The 13,393-nt window shown below is 36.5% G+C and overlaps 1 protein-coding gene and 1 non-coding gene across 4 annotated transcripts in view; one reads left to right on the forward strand and one right to left on the reverse strand.

Moving 5' to 3' along the window:
* Positions 1-6,192: 6,192 nt before the first annotated feature.
* Positions 6,193-13,393, forward strand: part of LOC142355543 (uncharacterized) — a 112,931-nt gene continuing 105,730 nt past the window's right edge. For 2 of the 3 annotated variants that reach the window (XM_075407672.1, XM_075407682.1), the window contains exon 1: positions 6,193-6,506. In XM_075407672.1, coding sequence (XP_075263787.1) covers positions 6,260-6,506 — 247 coding nt within the window. In that variant the 5' untranslated portion in view covers positions 6,193-6,259. The remainder of the gene's footprint in view (positions 6,507-13,393) is intronic. The other variant, XM_075407678.1, reaches the window with a different exon arrangement.
* On the reverse strand, positions 13,110-13,183 carry Trnai-aau (transfer RNA isoleucine (anticodon AAU)). The gene has a single exon. It is a non-coding gene; the product is annotated as a tRNA-Ile (tRNA).

Below are 13,393 nucleotides of genomic sequence, written 5' to 3' on the forward strand. Positions count from 1 at the left end.
CTATAAATTCTGTTTGCTGTGTTATGTTACCTTCTTAATCGATAATTTTGCATTTAATGAAACCCTCGCAGCGACGAGGTAATTCGTGATCCTCAGCAGCGATTAAAAACAGATTCTTATTTCTTCGTTGGGATGGGGCCAATGGTAATGTTTTCCCAATCGCCCCGCAAAAAAGTTCGTTCTTTCTGAGATTTAAAATACAGTCAAAATTGTACAAAAATTCCATGCCTAATAAACAAGGCGTTATCTCAATTCTGGTCACTAGAAATTTAACTGTTATTTCATATGTAAATTTCTGAGGTTAAATTTGAATATCTGTTGACCCATTTTAGGCATTTTCCCGTTATTGGCAGCTATTATAAGGCACATTCTGATCTGGCTCGGTTTCCCCAGTTGCTTGTAGAGTGTGTCGCTTATAATATTAACACTACTTCCACTATCAATTAAGGCCATTATCAATTTGTCTTTTATCACTATTTTTGCAAACAACGCCTCCACTGGGCTGTTTCCGCCACGCAAGGTTTTTACGTAGCCGGCTGAAAATGAAGCACTGCCATTTCCAGCTAATTCTCGTTTAAATACGGACAATTTCGTTTGAAGTGAATTGGGCTCCCACATTCGAAACAATTTTGCATTCCCTAGATGCATGGTTTCGTTGACCGCAACGGCGACATTTTTCTTTCTCGAAACTCACCGCTGACTTCGACTGCTCGGCACGACTCTCGTGCGATCGATCTCGGCTTCTGTTCTCCCCTCCCGGTGTTAGCGAACGCGCTCCATTTTTGTAATTGTTTCGTCTATGCTCAGCGCTGCTTCTGTTATAGCTATTAGTACTTCTATTTCTATCTCCGTTCTCTCTTGAACTTTGCTCACTACCGCGCAGAAACTCTTTTGGCCGCGCTCTTTGCAATGAAAACTTTTGATTCTCTTGCCTATTGGGTTGATTAGTCTGCAGTGTTTGCACTAAATCGTTAATAGAATTAACCAATTGTGTGTTTTCATTCGACTGGATGGCAGAAACCCGCGGCTCATTATCCTCCTCCTCAATTCTCGTGACTGCTTCAATGTGTAGTGCTCTTTCTAAAGTTTTGTCTAAAGTCATATCCGTGTCACCCAAGTTCTTTCTCAGGTCGAGTCGCACCTGACTATTTTCTATGCCTTCGAGGAATCCCCTCAAAATGAGATGTTCTCTTATCTCATTAGACTCCTGAGGGTATGCTTTCAAGGCTAAAGTTTGCAAATCACCGAGAAAATCTGTTAATTTTTCACCAGGCTGCTGGACTCTCCTAGCTAGCCTGCCCCGGAACACTACTGGTTTCTCATTATAATGTTGTCTGAAAGCCTTTACGGTCTCGTCATAACTCTTTCTAGTGTCCTCCAAAAGTGTACGATAGAAATCAATAGCCGACTTTTGCAACCTTAACGCGAAATAATGCGGCCGTTCATCAATTTCGGTCTCGGCGCCGTTTACTGTTTCTTTTCTTTGCAACTTTTGAAGTTGTGGCAACAGCTCAAAGTGTGTAATATAAATTTCAAAATCATTTGGTCCAGTAAACGGTTCCGGTAACAGCGTTTTTGAGGAGTGCCGCGCCATCCTTATTTTATTTAAAAGCTGTTGTTATTCAAAATATTTCACTAATTCTGTTCGAAACTCGAAATATTTTTCCGACTTTCTAGTTAACAGCTTTTAAATATGATTGAAACTCTAATTCCTTCTACAATAAAGGCAACAAAAACTCGAGTTTTAATGCTTGAGTTTAAGTCAAATTAAGTCAAATTAAAATACTGATGTTTCTGAACGCTATTTTATTATAAAAAAAAAACATGTACGCCCTGATTTATGCTATTCGAATTTTTAGGTAGTACTCACTTGAAAGTTCCAAGATGGCTTTTGTTGTTGTCGAATCCCGACAGCAGTCCACAATTCCTCTGCGGGTCGTGATGTTAAGACGTCGAACTCGAGTTTTAAAATTGGTTTTCAAACAAAAAGAATAGATTTCTCTTGGAAAATAGTACAACGCTCAATATTATTGGGTGGTGGTTTTCTATTTACTTTTAATATCTGTCACCACTATAGCAGCCGCCCGTGCGCAATATGTATTAACTTTTGTAATTGAGCGTGAAACTTGTTTAAAATATAAGGATTGAAGTTTAATTAATAAGTAGATAAAAACAGAAGAGATTGGTTTCAAATAAATGAAGATCTAATTGAGTGAGTAACTCTGAAGGTAGGTTTTTTATTCAAGGAATGAGTTTCATCCTCAGTTTTGCCCGTACCCAATATCGGTTCTATCACCGTGTTAAATTAACCAAGTAATTACTGATATGTCACAATTGTTAGTATTGCTCGAAGCCCGAGCTTTGTCTATTTCAATCTGTCGACACCTATCAAGATTGTTTCAGTCATTAATCAAGTAATAAATTAAAATTTGAACTAAATCTTTGACCTTGAAATCCAAGGTTTTTAGTACACCCTTTTTTTACATACGTGTGACACTAACACTTTGTGTTTAGAATGTTCCCGTGGAGCCCCATTTTTATCATTTTTGTAAGCAGCAGGTTCCTATTCACGAAGTCGAAAGCTTTTTCGTAGTCAATGAAGCAGGCATTGTATTTGCCACTGCAGCTGATGTTATGCTTGATTGCTCTTTTCAAGTGCGAAACTGCGTCGATTGTTGACAGTTTGCGTCCGAAACCATTTTGTCTTTGTGGTTTAATTTGATTTCGCTCGACCCATGTTCGCAAACTCTGATAAATGATACCCGTGAACAACTTGTACATGCGACATTACAATGCTAATGCCTCTGCATGAACTTGGTTCTGTTTTGCTCCCTTTGCCTTTGTACAGTGGTTTAATATATGATCACTTCCAAATTCGGGGTACATTAGGCTCCGCAAAGCAGAGGTTAAATAAATGGAATAAGTATCTTTGCTTTTGCTGAAAACCTAATTTAATACTAGTGCTGGTTATTCCATCTGGTCCCGCTGCTTTACCAGCTTTTAACTTTGAAGCTTCCTCAGGAACTTTGAAGCTTTATATATTAGAAGAAGAAGAAGAAGAAGATTGAATTAAACATCAGATCACACTGACAAATTGTCCAAATTATTTACAGATTCAGAAATGAGCATTAAATTGAACTGTTTAAGAGTTTATAGAATTTCTGTAAAGGTGTTAAATTTAAAAAGTGACTACAATAAAGAATATGGTCTGTTGATAAAAGAGTTCTTTCGCAAAATCTGCACACACATAAGTTTTCCTCCCATTGATAACAACCTTTCATACAACAAAAATTATTGTGCAGTCCATTGGCATAGAACTTTGCAATTATTCTCCTGTGTTTTGGCGGGCAGTCCTTCAGTCCGTGTATATCATGAAACATCAATTTGTTTAAAAGCGTTGTGGTTGAGGTGTACTTGCTTACTCCGCACCAACTTTTCCAAAAAAGGGCTTCTGTTTTCCGGTAATGTTGTTTTATATCTATTTCAAAAAGTTCATCGATGTACGTCTCTAATCCGTAAGTTGAGGCTGGAAAAACAATTGAATTTAAGAGTTGTTGTGCTGAGTTGAAGTTGACTTTCTGCAGATTTAGTTTCTGGTTTATTGAAGCTACTGATTGATAGGCTTTGTTCATTAGATGGCTTAGATGGTGACTTGGAGATAACGTGCTCGAAAAAATTACACCTAGATAACAGAAGGTGTTAGCAAATTCAACTTCTTTTTTCGATATATAAAATTTGTCATCGACAGCTAAACGGCCACCTCTTCTAAATTTCATGCATTTTGTCTTGTTCACATTAATTTTCAAATAATTCCTGCTACAATACGTGTTCAGATTATTCAAACTTTTTTGTAGTTGGCCTTGGCTATGGCTCCCAAGTACTAAGTCATCAGCGTAAAATATAACATCTAGACCCTTGCATTTCAGCTCAAAATATAAATCAGCTATGAATAAACTAAACAAGAGTGGTGAGAGTTTGTCTCCTTGTGCTACTCCTGTTTTCTGTTCAATCTCGTTTGACAGGAATTCTCCATCAAGGATCTGCTGAAAGTTGCATTTTAGCACTGATTGTATTGTGTGTAGAATGTTCCCATGGAACCCCATTTTGATCAGTTTTGTAAGCAGCAGGTTCCTATTCACGAAGTCGAAAGCTTTTTCGTATTCAATGAAGCAGGCATTGTATTTGCCACTGCAGCTGATGTTATGCTTGATTGCTCTTTTCAAGTGCGAAACTGCGTCGATTGTTGACAGTTTGCGTCCGAAACCATTTTGTCTTTGTGGTTTAATTTGATTTCGCTCGACCCATGTTCGCAAACGCTGATAAATGATTCCCGTGAACAACTTGAACATGCAACATTACAATGCTAATGCCTCTGTAGGAACTTGGTTCTGCTTTGCTCCCTTTGCCTTTGTACAGTGGTTTAATATATGATAACTTCCAAATTCGGGGTACATTATGCTCCGCAAAGCAGAGGTTAATTTAGATGCTTTAAATAATGACTGGGTTTTCGAAATATTATAAGTCAAATTTTCGATTGAATACAGTTGCTGTTGGAATGAGCATGACAAAGATAAAAACGTTCAAGATAAAAACGTTAAATTGACTAGAACGGTCCAACGTCTCACATTGGCAGAGATGACGAAACTAAAACATCAGGAAAAATAACGAAACATTTACTAATTATGCGAGAACAAAGCCCTCGGGCGATTTGTTAACATTTGATGTGATGATTAAAATGGACCGTGTCTCCACAAGCACCAAGCCCACATGGAAATATTGAATCACTGCTCGACAGCTGGGGCTTCGCCCTGAGGAATGGGAGCAGGACTACGATTCGCTTCTGGGGGGGGGGGGGGGGACACTCCTGTCATTACGCCTGATGGAGCGTGCGAGAAATGAAGACCTCTATAGAAAGCTCAACACACAATTCTTCATACAATTCTTCGGGCACCCAGCTAGACTACCTCCAGAAACGCGCGTGCCCAGATCACTCCTACAAACCTCGACAAATGGAGTAGAACCACCGGCGGCAATCGAATAACCTGGAGAAACTTGAACTTCGAACTTGAACTTAGAAATATGAACTTCGAAGTTGTCATCACATAATTTCAGCTAAGCCAAATGGAGTAAATAAGATGCGAAAAGGAGATTTTGTGCAGAGTTGCCAAAGTTTTGAAACCCTTCAATTACTTTCAGCTTGTAGAAAGAAAACACGAGTCTTTCCCATTATAGCCCCCAGCTTAGTGGTCATACAACGTATATTAATTATATCATCTTACCCAGGATCCTGCTTCCTCAAGGCAGCGTGCGTGAACTAGACGAAGCGAAATTTTTTAGCTATCAGTTTTGAGAAATTTTGCGGTCGCGCGAAAAATATCACTTCCGTTTCTTCATAAAACGTCGTCTAGAATCAGACGAAGCCAGACCCAATTAAGTCATATTAAAGTCGAGGCTATCATTTGAAACAAAAAATTATATGGATCTTTTCCGTTTCGCCCCAGGACGTGCGTCCAGGAGTGCAAATAATATGTTTTGGGGACAAACGGAAAAGATCCGATTATATTAACACTAAGAGATGTTATAGTGTTGACTGAGCTTTGCGAACCTAATTGAAACTAAAATCATACCAGAGAGTAGCTTTTGAAAGTTTTTGAATGAATATTTTTTTATTTTGAAAACTGCGTTTCTCAAATGAAATTTCAGTTCCATTTGGCGACTAAAGAAAAAAATATTCTTAAAGAACAGTTTGCAGGTAAATGACTGTTTTTTCATTAAAACGCGCACGTTTATATTTTAATATACCGACATCTGCAGTGCCGGAAGTTCCTATGTGTATAACTGGAAGCTGACTTCCGTGAAGTTGTTTCGGTATGTTCAAACTTGGCAGTTAGTTAGGTGTTTTTAGCAAGATTACGTGACTCTAAAAGAGTCACTTCAAAATTCTGGCTCAACATTTTGAACCACTACGCGGTTCCTATAAACGCCAGAAGTTTTCAGTGGCTTCAAATAGAGTCACGTAACCTGTACTTAAAAGCTATCTAGCTGTTTCAATTAATTTTTTTCTTTTTTATGAGAACCAACATTCTATTTTTCCATCTTTAAAGGAAAGTTAGTTCTTCGGTCCCTATTTTAGTTCTTCTTTCTTCGGCGTATTGACGATCAATTCTACGAGGCCGCTGTTGTACTATGCTCAGTGTTATATTTATCATTGTATGTGTTTACTTCAGAAGTTTGTAAATGTGAAGTGCAAATTAGCTCAATGCCTGCTCAGAGAAACAACGGGACAAAAACAGATCACGTTTATTCAGATGACTCTTTTGATGAAGACTCATATCAATCTGACAATGAGGCGCGCAATGCGGGACGAGGTTCAGTTATTCAAAGTCGTTTAATTTCTGCTTCTACTAACATGTGCCCTAGTGTACAGTCAACCACTAACAGCCCTCATACTAACCCTACTAATTCAAGAAACCTTCAGTTCAAATCACAATTGCTCAGAAATAAAGGTATATTCCGCTCAACATACAATTAAACATTGAACATAGTATACAATTTTAACACTATAAATAGTCCAAATTGCAGTAAAAAACACTTGTTAATCATAACTGACGCAGTTATTTCAATAAGATCAGGACACTCCCTCCTTAAGTGGGTACTTGAATATGATAAATAGGTATAAAAGTGTCTTACTGCAGGCATTTGGTAGATATTGGGTTTGCAACGATGAGACTCAAAATTGTCCTCGTGTTTTTTGATGAAATTTGATATTTTTGTGTTACTGTTGAGTGAATTCAAGCTTGCAGGGGATGCCATTGCGTCATGTAGGTGAGTCTTATCAGCATCTTTTAATTTTCAGCACTTTGATCAGGTACCGAGCTTTATCTTTGGTATTTGCTGTACTTGAAGTTATCGAGTTTTTGATTATTTTTATTTCTAGCATAATCGAGTTTTTGGTTTTTAGCAGCTGCTTCCAAAACTAATATCTCCCACAGGGGCTAAAACTCTCGATATGTGTGTTATTAGCATGCTGCGCTAACCAACTAAGCTATTGAACCGGTGAGCATTTATTACTTTTTTAGCATTTCCTGCAGGTACAACTCTGCATCTTAAAAATTGCTGTATTTGAAATTCTCAGAGTTTTTCATCTTCTTAAGTTTCTGTTTTAATCAAGATTTTAGTTCTAGCAGTTGCTTGCAAAATTTATTGGTCCCAGAGAGGGTTGAGCACTCGACCCTCGTGGTAAAAACAATACGCGCTAACCGATTCAGCTTTCGTAATTATCTGATTTTAGTTTTTTCACCATTCTTTAAAAAAAAAACAACCCGCTCTTAACCGCAGCAGAGCAGTCGTAATAAAAGAGTTAAACAATTGTTACTATTGCCTTCAGTGTAGTTATTTAGTTAAGTGAATAAGTGTCATTTAATAACTTAATTCTTAGATCGACCAAATACTGTTGATGTCATCCGAAACTATGGTTTGGCAGGTTTGGAAAAATCTGATAGATTTCCAGCTAACAGACCCAAAAGATGTATAATGTTTATTAGTGGAAATTATAGAAATTAGTTAAAAAATTAGTTATTATTAGTTAAAAAATTTTAGAAATGCGTAGAATTTCAATTCTCACGGGAATGTTTTTTTCCTCCAAGCCATTTAGTTCTTTTTTAAGTGAATTGCAATCCTTTGACGCAGTGTTTATAATTGAACCTTCTAGCTTTTGATTTTGATATGTGAATTTAAAAAACATATCACGGCTTTCAATGTTCTGTTTGATGCACCAAGTGGGCAAGATTAGGTCATCTAGAGGATTAAACGCTGATAAAAGACAGTTTCGCAGTTTCAACTCATAGTTAGTTCTCTCCTACTTATTTAGCTATTCAACAGGAATAATAGAATACTTTATTTCTCGGTCGCTTGTTCGGTCCATCCTATTTCTAGAGTAGCATGCATGGATGGCTCAATTTAGTTGCTTCCTATGCGATATATGCTTACTTTGGTCAACTGATTGAATTAAGTGTGAGGAATAATGTAAGTGGCTCATAACAAATGCGTTCAGAACTGTTTTCATTATAAACGTTTGTATTCGATTATGGAGTGTATGAATTGTTTTAATGCCACACGCCATTTTCTCCAAAAAGATGTTTCAACTCGTCTGGAAAACTGATATTTTTGTCAATATGTACCCCTAGATAATTGGCACTTTTTGACTCACTAATATTTTTTCCCATTCTTAATTTATTCAGATACATTGAAATTTCTGTTACGACTGAACAGAATGAATTAAGTTTTGATGTATTCAATCGTAGTTTTAAAACTTAGAATTTTGTCATCAGCCATAGTCCATTGTTTTTCTATTACTCTTTTGCACTCTTGTTGTATAAGAGAAGAAGTTCGGAGTAATGTGTCATCTGCAAAACGTACAACCTCGCTGTTGTTATCATTTTTTACCTGCTACAATTTTAATTTTGTCTGAGTTTGCCTTATAATTTCAGTAGTATAATGGAGAACGTCTGTTGTGAAATATTTTTTCCTAAATTCGTGATGAAAGTGAGTATATTGTTTTATAGGTGCTATGTCAATTGCTCTTTGATTAAATTTTCAATAAATTTTGAAATGCACGGTGTTTTTGATAGAGGTCTTTTTTATCTGGTTCCTCGGGGTTTTTCTTCTTATAAATTGGTGTTGCATCAGCGGTTTTTAGGATCTCAGGAAAAATAGAGTAATTTATGCAAACATTAATAGTGAAACATCAATGTTTTTGTACTACAGACACTGCCACTCTTAAAGCCCAGTGGTATTGCTGAGAGTCCCTCTTGTTTAATTTTACTCCGCTTTTTAATGCACTGTAAGCATTCAAATTCTGATAGACATCTAACCGAATATGTTTTGGATGATGTCTCCGTGATATCTTCAATATATTCGCAAGGTCCGTGGTCGCGCGCCCTTGCGTACCATAGCCACATTGAGTCTGTGGGGTAGGGGCCCTGCGGGCTTAGTAATTTAATCTGACTCTTACCCCAATTCTCGGGGTGAGCGATTTCTTGGATTGCGCCCGTACGATTCCTTTGAAACTTTGGCTCCTTCCCTAATATGAGGATCCATGGCCACATGCAATTTTTGGGTCAATTGATTGTTTTCCTTCATGGGGTTTGGTCAAATGTTTCCACAAAAATTGTTTTTTTTATCTTTGTTCAATTGTGAAATTTTTGACGACTTTTGTCATAAGTTGTATGCCTAACTTTTAATTGTTGTTCAGTTGTCGGGATCAGTTTTTTGCGTTTCATATAAAATTTTTGAGAAAAGTGATAATTTTCAAACCATTTCGAAATTTTGAATTTTTTCTCTGCCTTCAGTGTACTTATTTATTTAAGTGAATAAGTGTTATTTAATAACTTAATTCTTAGCTCGACCAAATACTGTTGATGTCATCCTAAACCTTGGTTTGGTAAGTTTTTAAAAATTTGATAGATTTCCAGCTAACAGACCCAAAAGATGTATTATGCTTATTATTGGAAAAAATTTTAGAAATTCATAGAATGTTTTTATTTCTCTCGGGACTGTTTTTTACTCCAAGCCATCCTGTTCTTGTTTAAGTGAATTGCAATCCTTTGATGCAGTGTTTATAATCGAATGTTCTAGCTTCTGATTGTGATATATGAATTTAAAAAACCTATCACCGCTTTCAATGTACTGTTTGATGCACCAAGTGGGCATGGTTAGGTCATCCAGAGGAATAAACGCTGGTAAAGGACAGTTTCTCAGTTTCAACATATAGGTAGTTATCTTCAACTCTTTTAGATATTCAACAGGAATAATAGAATACTTTATTTCTCGGTCGCTTGTTCGGTCCATCCTATTTCTAGAGTAGCATGCATGGATGGCTCAATTTAGTTGCTTCCTATGCGATATATGCATACTTTGGTCAACTGATTGAATTAAGTGTGAGGAATAATGTAAATGGCTCATAACAAATGCGTTCAGAACTGTTTTCATTATAAACGTTTGTATTCGATTGTGGAGTGTATAAATTGTTTTAATGCCACACGCCATTTTCTCCAAAAAGATGTTTCAACTCGTCTGGAAAACTGATATTTTTGTCAATATGTACCCCTAGATAATTGGCACTTTTTGACTCACTAATATTTTTTCCCATTCTTAATTTATTCAGATACATTGAAATTTCTGTTACGACTGAACAGAATGAATTAAGTTTTGATGTATTCAATCGTAGTTTTAAAACTTAGAATTTTGTCATCAGCCATAGTCCATTGTTTTTCTATTACTCTTTTGCACTCTTGTTGTATAAGAGAAGAAGTTCGGAGTAATGTGTCATCTGCAAAACGTACAACCTCGCTGTTGTTATCATTTTTTACCTGCTACAATTTTAATTTTGTCTGAGTTTGCCTTATAATTTCAGTAGTATAATGGAGAACGTCTGTTGTGAAATATTTTTTCCTAAATTCGTGATGAAAGTGAGTATATTGTTTTATAGGTGCTATGTCAATTGCTCTTTGATTAAATTTTCAATAAATTTTGAAATGCACGGTGTTTTTGATAGAGGTCTTTTTTATCTGGTTCCTCGGGGTTTTTCTTCTTATAAATTGGTGTTGCATCAGCGGTTTTTAGGATCTCAGGAAAAATAGAGTAATTTATGCAAACATTAATAGTGAAACATCAATGTTTTTGTACTACAGACACTGCCACTCTTAAAGCCCAGTGGTATTGCTGAGAGTCCCTCTTGTTTAATTTTACTCCGCTTTTTAATGCACTGTAAGCATTCAAATTCTGATAGACATCTAACCGAATATGTTTTGGATGATGTCTCCGTGATATCTTCAATATATTCGCAAGGTCCGTGGTCGCGCGCCCTTGCGTACCATAGCCACATTGAGTCTGTGGGGTAGGGGCCCTGCGGGCTTAGTAATTTAATCTGACTCTTACCCCAATTCTCGGGGTGAGCGATTTCTTGGATTGCGCCCGTACGATTCCTTTGAAACTTTGGCTCCTTCCCTAATATGAGGATCCATGGCCACATGCAATTTTTGGGTCAATTGATTGTTTTCCTTCATGGGGTTTGGTCAAATGTTTCCACAAAAATTGTTTTTTTTTATCTTTGTTTAATTGTGAAATTTTTGACGACTTTTGTCATAAGTTGTATGCCTAACTTTTAATTGTTGTTCAGTTGTCGGGATCAGTTTTTTGCTTTTCATATAAAATTTTTGAGAAAAGTGATAATTTTGAAACCATTTCGAAATTTTGAATTTTTTCTCTGCCTTCAGTGTACTTATTTATTTAAGTGAATAAGTGTTATTTAATAACTTAATTCTTAGCTCGACCAAATACTGTTGATGTCATCCTAAACCTTGGTTTGGCAAGTTTTTAAAAATTTGATAGATTTCCAGCTAACAGACCCAAAAGATGTATGATGCTTATTATTGGAAAAAATTTTAGAAATTCATAGAATTTTTTTATTTCTCTCGGGACTGTTTTTTACTCCAAGCCATCCTGTTCTTGTTTAAGTGAATTGCAATCCTTTGATGCAGTGTTTATAATCGAATGTTCTAGCTTCTGATTGTGATATATGAATTTAAAAAACCTATCACCGCTTTCAATGTACTGTTTGATGCACCAAGTGGGCATGGTTAGGTCATCCAGAGGAATAAACGCTGGTAAAGGACAGTTTCTCAGTTTCAACATATAGGTAGTTATCTTCAACTCTTTTAGATATTCAACAGGAATAATAGAATACTTTATCTCTTGGTCGCTTGTTCAGTCCATCCTACTTCTAGAGTAGCATGCATGAATGGCTCAATTTAGTTGCTTCCTATGCGATATATGCATACTTTGGTCAACTGATTGAATTAAGTGTGAGCAATAACATAAATGGCTCATAACAAATGCGTTCAGAACTGTTTTCATTATAAACGTTTTTTTTTCGATTGCGGATTGTATGAATTGTTTTTTGCCACACGCCATTTTCTTCAAAAAGATGTTTCAACTCGCGTTATTAGCACGATGCTCTAATCGACTGAGCTATGGAACCGCTGGTTTTTTTGCTTTTTAGTTTCTAGTGTTTTGACTTTTAGCTAACTTCTTATTTAGTTTTTGCTGAATTTGAAGGTAACGAATTGTTCTTCATTGTTTTTGTTCCTGACAAGATCTAAATGGTAGTTTTTAGCAATTACCTGCAAAATCTTGTGGTCACAGCGAGGCTCAAACTCTCGACCCCCGCGTTATTATTACGATGCTCTAACCGACTGAGCTTTGGAACCCCTCCTTTTTGTACATTTGTAGTTTCTAGTGTTTTGGTTGGTACCTAGCTTTGTATTTAGTTTTTTGCTGTATTTAAAGTTGTTCAATGTTGTTCAATGTTTTCGTTCCTGACAAGATCCAAATGATAGTTTTTAGCAATCGCTTGCAAAATGTTGTGGTCCAAGAGAGGATCGAACTTTCTACCCTTGCGTTATTATCACGATGATCTAACCGACTTAGCTTTTGCACCGTTGGTTTTTGAAAATTTTTAGTTTCTAGTTTTTTGGCTGGTATATAGCTTTATACTTAGTAATTACTGTTTTTAAAAATAACAAATTCTTCCTTGTTTTCGTTTCTAGCAAGATCTAAATGGGAGTTTTTAGCAATTGTTTGCAAAACTTTGTGGTTACAGCGAGGATCGAATTCTCGACCCTCGCGTTACTACCACGGTGCTCTAACCGTCTGAGATAGGGAAACGCTGGTTATTGCACATTTCTAGTATCTAGTGTTTTGTGATACATATTTTTATAATTAGTTTTTACCGTATTTAATTGTAATGAGTGGTTCTTCAATGTTTTTGTTCCTGACAAGATCTAAAAGATAGTTTTTAGCAATTGCTTGAAAAATATTGTGCTCCCAGAGAGGCTAGAAGTCTCGAACCTCGCGTTGTTAGCGCGATGCTCTAACCGACTGAGCTATAGAACCGCTGGTGTTTTGCCATTTTTAGTTTCTAGTGTTTTGGCTGGTACCTAGCTTTTATTTAGTTTATGCTGTATTTAAAAGTAACGAATTGATGTTCATTGTTTTTGTTCCTGACAAGATCTAATTGGTAGTTTTTAGCAATTGCTTGCAAAATACAGTGGTCCCAGAGAGGCTCGAACTCTCGACCCTCGCGTTATTAGCACGATGCTCTAACCGACTGAGCTATAGAACCGTTGACTGTTTTGCCATTTTTAGTTTCTAGTGTTTCGGCTGGTATCTAGCTTTATATTTAGTTTTTGTGTATATAAAGGTAACGAATTGTTTTTCATTGTTTTTGTTCCTGACAAGATCTAATTTGTAGTTTTTAGCAATTGCTTGCAAAATATTGTGGTCACAGCGAGGCTCGAACTCTCGACCCTCGCGTTATTATCATGACACTCTA

This window comes from Convolutriloba macropyga, chromosome 2 (genome assembly GCF_964194025.1).
Source record: "Convolutriloba macropyga chromosome 2, txConMacr16.3, whole genome shotgun sequence".
NCBI classification, from domain to species: domain Eukaryota; kingdom Metazoa; phylum Xenacoelomorpha; order Acoela; family Convolutidae; genus Convolutriloba; species Convolutriloba macropyga.